Source organism: Anolis carolinensis, chromosome 3, assembly GCF_035594765.1.
Source record: "Anolis carolinensis isolate JA03-04 chromosome 3, rAnoCar3.1.pri, whole genome shotgun sequence".
NCBI lineage: Eukaryota > Metazoa > Chordata > Lepidosauria > Squamata > Dactyloidae > Anolis > Anolis carolinensis.
The window spans coordinates 211,021,150-211,029,139 of NC_085843.1; the positions used below are offsets into that span (position 1 = coordinate 211,021,150).

Genomic DNA, 7,990 nt, shown 5'->3' on the forward strand with positions numbered 1-7,990 from the left:
CCTCAAAACAGCGAATGCACAAAAAGTGAACCGCAAAGTAGTGAAGGAACACTGTACACTTTTCTTACAAAGTAATAACACTGTTAGGGAAAAATGCAACCCCCACTAACTAAAATTGCTCCTCATACTAGGTTATGTATCTTACCATGCTTACTGTGAAAGAAATTGTAATGCATGTAGATGTTTACTTCCAAGAAAACATCTTCTGTTAATCTGATATTTGAACTCCAGAATAAGTATTACTTTCATGGTCTAACAATGCCCCCTTCACTTCAAAAATGACATTTTACACATACTACACAGAACTTACTACATGATATAAATTATGTATATGAAGTAAAGACTTTGTTAATTTAAAACCAAAGTCCAATACATTGAAGGTAAATTAATTTACATAATTTCTAGGTTTTTATCCAGTTCCACTGAAAACAACTGAATGGGATTTATAATATAATTAAGAGCAAGTTTTTTTCTGAATACATTTCTCTGTGTTTAACTTCACAGTAAGCCAAGACAGGACTCCAATTATTTATTTTTATTGTCTCAATTTGACTTTCATATTCACATACACATCACATAAAGTCTTGCTCCCACAGTCCCATGAAATTAAAGTGGAAAGCATTTTTTCTGAAAAGGCAAAAAGTGAACTATTTCCAAACTACATTTGAGGAAATGTCAACATCACAGCAGTTAAAATCTCCAGGCAATTAATTCCAGAAATATAATTCTGAAATAGACCTATAGATTAATAAATAAAATATTTAAATTATCTTTCATTTCTTTAGCAATTTTATTTTTTCATTCACTACCAATTAATACACGATGTCTGTATATTATTTAATGTAAGTGTCAGAACTAAAAAAAACTATTGCTGAACAACTCATTTGCATTAGTTTACCTAATCTAGCAGCATAACCCTAGCTATTTTTACTCAGAAGTAAATCCATCCAAATTAATGTCCCATGCAGTCAAATCATACATATTTTGAACGGAAAAAGTAATTTTCATTTTTATCTAAAACATACTTTTTAAACCTTCTTGATCAAGTATTGAAAATTCTATCATAGATATAATCACTATTCTTACAAAAATAATTTAATAACTTTTATTCACTTGTGAAGTCATCTCTCATATCATCCCAGTCCACTGAGTACAGATGAACCAACTTTAGAGTCAAAAACATGACTGTATGGCAAATACGAGAAACCAATAAGTAAACTAAATTCAGAATTTTAACAAGTTAATCCTTCCCCTTTTAGAGGAATATGTACCCGTTGACAAAAAGAATATTAGAAAAAAACAGCTGGTGTTATATTATGTAGCTATTAACAAAAAATACCTAATTAGAGGGGGGTGGGGAACAGTTGCTATACCTAAGTGTCAAAGATGGGAGAAGCTATCAAATGGTATAAGGCTGTTCTGCATGCAATTCTGAACAGGTAAATTTCCCAGTATTGAAACCTAGAACAAATGGATATTCTTCTTTCACAGAATCTTAGCATTTTCCAAAAATACCTATGAATTACATATTTCATTACTTATTCTAGTTATTAACCTGTTAACTGACAAAACGTCCTTTGCTTTCAATTAGTAGTCCCTACGTGTTCGAAATATCATTTAAGACAGTGACATCACTACTATACTACACTATACTAAACCAATTTCTGCTGGACAGATAATATAATTCAAGAGAGCCAACCCCACGCTTTAAACTTTTAAAGCATAGAGTTTAAGACATATTAATGTCATGCCTATATTATTTTAAAATGTCATGGAGGATCAACTTCCTGTTTTAGTTGTTAGGGGTATTATTATTCACCTAATAATCAAATACATGTACTACATGGATTTTTAAATACATAATCTTTCATCCATACATATTTTAAGTCGTTCCCACATCAGCAGACACAAAGAACCTATGCCCATGCGTACACTGGCTACACTTCCAGCACTACATTTATAAAAAAATACAGTAAATTCTTCCGAAGACATCAAAACATACCATCAAACTCAGAAAATTAAAACTTTCATTGCAACAGAGATGCTAGGTTGTACTTGATCTTTGGATGAAAAAGTTTTGTATTCAAGTCAAATTAACTTTCCAGATTCCACCACTTAACAAGAAAATACATTTTAAAATCTTATCTGAGCCTCAATAGGTACATTATTTCAGAAAGACATGAACATTCACAAAAGTATGGCAAAGACAATCCATTGTCTAATCTCAAATCAACAGCAGTATCTTGGCAATCATTTGCAGCCTATAAAATATACTCTGATCTACATGACACTATTTAGTATCAAGTAACTACTGAGGTATCCGATTGCACAAAATGCCAAATCTTACTACCGTCAATACCCATGGTTGTATCTTCCCACCCACAATCAGCGGCCAGGAAATGAGGACTATGCAAACTGACCTATAGTGTGCATTTTTCTATACCACAATAAGAAAACATTTTCCCGAAGACAAAGGCATTGTGGTGCACCTATATCTTTTGTCACTGTGACCGATAAAAATCTTACACACACACACACACACACACACACAAAATTACAATTGCCATCATAAATACTGCCGCAGCAGATTATCCGAGAGTTACGGAAAAGAAACATATTAGATAATAGCTGCAGGATTCTGATGCAACAGCTGTACGTGCACAACTGATTTCCACTGGCATTTCATTTCTACCTTCCCTGTGCCAGGCCTAGGCCTCAGCCTGCCAGAGTCTCTCGCTTCGGCAAATCAGCAGAGGAGGGAAATCACAACCACTTTTCAACAAGAAACATGGGGCTGGGAAAAGGAACCAAAGCAGCAGGGGCCTTAAGATTGGGGGTAAGGAGAGTGCAGGGTACATCTATATTGCAGAAGGAAACCAATGACTACAACTGCCATGGCTTAAGGCTGTGCAACCAGGGGCGTCACAGTTTGCACTCTTTGGCAGAGAAGGCTAAGGGCCCTTCCACGAAGCCATATAACCCAGATTATCAATGCAGATAATCCATATCTACTTTGAACTCAGTAATCTCAGTCCATGCTACCATACAATCTAGTTCAATGTGGAGTTTATACAGCTGTGTAGAAGGGGCCTAAAGAGACCTTGGCCCCTTCCATAGCTGTATAAAATCCACATTCAACTGGATTATATGGCAATGTGGACTCAGGGCCCTTCCTCACAGCCATATAACCCAGAATATCAAGACAGATAATCCACAATATCTGCTTTGAACTGGATTATCTGAGTCCACACTGCCATATAATTTGGTTCAATGCTGATTCTATATAGCTGCGTGGAAGATAATCTAGTTCAAAGCAGATATTGTGGATTATCTCTCTTGACATTCTGGGTTATATGGCTGTGTAGAATGACGACTCCCATGAATTCAGGTGTCAGGCTGCACTCATTCCACAAGGTAGATGCACCCTGCCCTGACTCAACGGTATGGTATCCTAGGTGTAGTTTAGCAAGGTAGTCTTCGGAAAGCGAAAGACACTGTAAAACTACAACTCCTATGAGCTATTGAGGTGAAAAGCGGTTTCACACCATCCTCCTTCTACAGTGCAGATGCAACCCGAGCCATAGAATGCTCCGATTGGTAGTGAGGCACCATAGAAAGCCTTGGGGTCTTCCACACAGCCATAACCCAGAATATCAAGGCAGAATAATCCACAATATCTGTTTTGAACTGGGTTATCTAAATTCACACTGCCATATAATCCAGTTCAATGTGGATTTTATACAGCTGTATAGAAAGGGCCCTTGTGAAACTTCACCTTCACAGGAACCGGGGGGGTGGGGGGGGGGGGTGGAAAAGCGGGATCAAACTGAATACTGATGCAGAGAGACTAGGAGCCCTTCCACACAGCCACATAGCCCAGAATAGCAAGGAAGATAATCCACAATAACTGCTTCGAACTGGGGGCTCTTCCACACAGCTGAATAAAATCCCACAATATCTGCTTTGAACTGGAATATATAGCAATGTGGACCCGGGGCCCTTCCACACAGCCATATAACCCAGAATGTCAAGGCAGAAATTCCCACAATGTCTGCTTTGAACTGGGTTCTCCGAGTCCACAATACCATATATTCTAGTTCAAAGCAGATATTGTGGTATTTTCTGTCTTGATATTCTGGGATATATGGCTGTGTGGAAGGGCCTTGAGTCAGCCTACTCATCCATCTAGTCTGGTGGTTCTCTGGCTCCTTTGACAGGCCCTTCCACCCAGCCATATCAAGGAAGAAAATCCTACAATATCTGCTTTGAACTGGGTTATCTGAGTCCACACTGCCATACATTCCAGTTCAAGCAAAACATGTGGGATTTTATTCAGCTGTGTGGAAGGGGCCTCAGATAACCCAGTTCAAAGCAGATATTGTGGGATTTTCTGCCTTGATATTCTGGAATGCAGGGCTGTGTGAAAAGGCCCCTGGGTTATCTGAGGACCCTTCCACATAATCATATAATCCAGAATATCAAGTCAGATAACCCACAATATTTGCTTTCAACTGGGGGCTATCTGAGATTATCTGAATTATCTGCCTTGCTATTCTGGGCTATATTGCTGTGTGGAAGGGCCCCTAGTCTCTCTGCATCAGTATGCAGTTTGACCCCACTTTTGCAACCCACCCAGGCTCCTGGGAAGGTGAAGTTTCACAAGGGCCCCTTCCACACAGCTGTATGAAACCCACACTGAACTGGATAATATGGTGGCGGTGTGGACTCAGGTAACCCAGGGGCCCTTCCACACAGCCATATAACCCAGAATATCTGCTTTGAATTGGATAAACTGAATTGACACTGACATACAACCCAGTTCAAAGCAGATAATGTGGGGTTTTCTGCCTTGATATTCTGGAATACAGGGTTGTGTGGAAGGGTCCTGAGCTATCTGAGGGCCCTTCCACACAGCCCTGTTTTCCAGAATATCAAGGCAGAAAATCCCATATTATCTGCTTTAAACTGGGTTACCCGAGGACCCTTCCACATAGTCATATAATCCAGAATATCAAGGCAAATAACCCACAATATCTGCTTTGAATATCTGAGGTCCCTTCCACACCACTGAATAAAATCCCACATTATCTGCTATTGTAGGATGTTCTGCCTTGATATTCTGGGTTATATGGCTGTGTGGAAGGGCCCTGAGTTCACATTGCCATATAACCCAGTTCAAAGCAGATAATGTGGGATTTTCTGCCTTGATATCCTGGAATACTGGGCTGTGTGGATGGGCCCTGAGCTATCTAAGGGCCCTTCCACACAGTCATATAATCCAGAATATCAAGGCAGATAACCCACAATATCTGCTTTGAATATCTGAGTCCATACTGCCATATAACCCAGTTCAAAGAAGATAATGTGGGATTTTATACAGCTGTATGGAAAGGGCCTGGGTCCACACTGCCATATAACCCAGTTCAACGTGAATTTGACACAGATGTGTGGAAGGCGCCTCAGGACGGAGGATCAATCCAAAAGAAGAGCCAAGGGGGCCGGACGAGGCCTGCTGGGGAGAACTGCGTAAGGGATACAGGTCAGGTCTAGATCGAAGCCATCCTCCTGGTATCGCCTTTTGTTCCTGCTGACGATCTCTTTGATGATGGCGGTCATGTCTGGGAGCCGGGAGCCGCTGAGGAACAGGGCGGACAAGCACGGCGGCGGCTGCAGGGCGCAGAGGGCGCGGAGCCTCGGCGGAGGAGGAAGCGGCAGCGGCGGGGGAGGCAGAGGCGGAGGCTGCCCTCCTCCCTCTTCGGCCCGCCAACGGTGAGGGGGACGGCGGCGGCGGCGAGTGCTGCTGCTGCTGCTCGTGAAGCGGCTCGAAGAAGGTGGAGACGATGACGGCAAGGGTTCTGCTGCTGCTTGTCCTCCTCCTCCTCCTCCTCCTCCTCCTTCTTCCTCGGGCGAAGGCCCGGACGCGGCCTGGCCCAGCGGTGGCGAGAGCGTCGCTTCCTGAGGCGAGGAGGAGCCGCCGCCGCCTCCTCTCTCCCGCGGGTTCGAGCGGCGGCGGGGCTCCAGGAGGACCGGCGACGGCAGCAGCTTCGCCTGCTTTTCCCCCACCCGCCGCCCAGGCAGGCGAGCGGGCGGGCAGGCAGGCAGGTTGCTCTCTTGCTTCCTTGCTTCCTTTCCGAAAAGGGAAAAAAAATATAAAAAGGACGCGGGAGGGCCCGAGAAACGAGGAAGAAAGGGAGGGGACAATAAAACAAAATAGCCCTCAGGTCCTGAGGGGAAGGCGGCTTCCTCGCCTCATTCCTGCCTTCCTGCCTCCCTTCCTTCCTTCTTCTTTGCCTTCTGCCTTCTCCCGCGCGCACGCGCAGTCGATCCGATTTCTCTCTCTCTCTCTCTCTCTCTCTCTCTCTCTCTCTCCGGCGCGCGCACACTCACGAGCCTCCTCTCCTCCTCCCCCCTCCCTTCTTCTCTGTCTCCGAGCGGCTGTTCCTTCCAACGTTAACCACCCCCCTTTTTTTTTCTTTCTTTCTCTTTTTCTTCTTCTTCTCCTTCAAAGCCTCACTTGTGCAGCTCCGAGCCCCAGCTCCAACCGCCAACCATCATGGCTGCAGCTTCCGAAAAGAGAAAGACAGCGAGAGAGGGAAAAGGGAAGCAGCAAGAGAGGGAAAAAGGGAGGGGGGGGGGAGAGAAAAAGGAACAGCGCCGAAAGAGAGAGAAAAAAGTCAGGGTGTACGTATCACGCCGCTCTTGATTGGTCAGCTCCCTCCGCCGCTGGCGAAAAAAGGAGTCCGCTGCCACATCACCGCCTCCTGAAATCTCTTCCCTCGACTTTCCCCCCCGCTTTGCTTTCTTTCCCAAGGTCTCCCTCTGGAGCGGTTGCTGTTCCGCCTTCCTTCATCAAAGCTACACCAAGCCGAGAAGGGCTAGGCTATATACCAAAAAAAAAAGAAGAAGAAGAGCGCAGGCGGAGAGAGAGAGAGAGAGACGCTCTGGAGCGGCGGAAGGATATCCCACAGGCGATTGCCTCATCGCAATGACGGGCTAATTCCCCCCTGAGTCACGTGACGGGTGTAAAGCAAAGGAAAAGGAAGGAGGGGGGAAACTTCCCGCGCCTTCGTCTCCCGAGCCGAGCTCGCTTCTGCCCCACTTCTTTCCAGGAGAGGATTCTTTATTTATTTGTGACAGTATTATATCCTTTCTATGGAAATTCTTGGCACACAGGGAAATGGCTCTGGCCATTGCAACCCCTTGGGCCCTGCACTGGGCCCCCTTTTTTTGCAGCTTTTGACCCCAAAAGCCTCCTACAAGGCCTATTGATGCATTGGTCTGGCAGCCGCCCTTTTCCTATTGGCTTTGCTGTGCTGGTTGCAAGCTCAGTAGAGCAAGCATGGGCAAACTTGGGCCCTCCAGGTATTTGGACTTCAACTCCCACAATTTCTAGCAGCCGATAGGCTGTTAGGAATTGTGGGAGTTGAAGTCTAAAACACCTGGGAGGCCCAAGTTTGCCCATACCTGCAATAGAGGCTGTCCAATCTTGCAGCAATGGGCAAAGAGAAGCAGGACTGGGTTGCTGTGAGTTTTCCTGGCTGTATATGGCCATGATCCAGAAGCATTCTCTCCTGATGTTTTGCCCACACCTATGGCAGGCACTCTCACAGGTTGTCTGATGGGAACTATGCAAGTGAGGTTTATATGTCTCTGGAAAGTCCAGGTTGGGAGAAAGAGCAGCCAGGCTTTAAAGCTGCAAGGCCATTTACTGCTAATCAATCTGGCCATTTGACACATTCACACTTGCCTCCTGCAGACAACGGCCTGAGACAAGTGTTAATGTTTCAATTGGCCAGCTTGATTAGCCTTGAATGGCCTTGTAACTCAAGGCCTGGCTGCTTCCTGCCTGGGGGAATCCTTTGTTGGGGGGTGTTAGCAGGCCCTGGTTGTTTCCTATCTGAAATTCCCCTGTTTTCTGAGTGTTGTTCTTTATTTATTGTCCTGATTTTAAGAGTTTTTAAAGAGATTTTGTTCATTTTCATGGTTTTCT

General features: G+C 44.4%; 1 protein-coding gene across 1 annotated transcript in view; it reads right to left on the reverse strand.

Moving 5' to 3' along the window:
• The window catches only part of pten (phosphatase and tensin homolog), a 75,456-nt gene extending 69,784 nt beyond the window's left edge, over positions 1 to 5,672 (reverse strand). Inside the window, exon 1 of the mRNA XM_003224371.4 lies at positions 5,538 to 5,672. Coding sequence (XP_003224419.1) covers positions 5,538 to 5,616 — 79 coding nt within the window. The 5' untranslated portion in view covers positions 5,617 to 5,672. The remainder of the gene's footprint in view (positions 1 to 5,537) is intronic.
• Between the last annotated feature and the right edge of the window lie 2,318 nt (positions 5,673 to 7,990).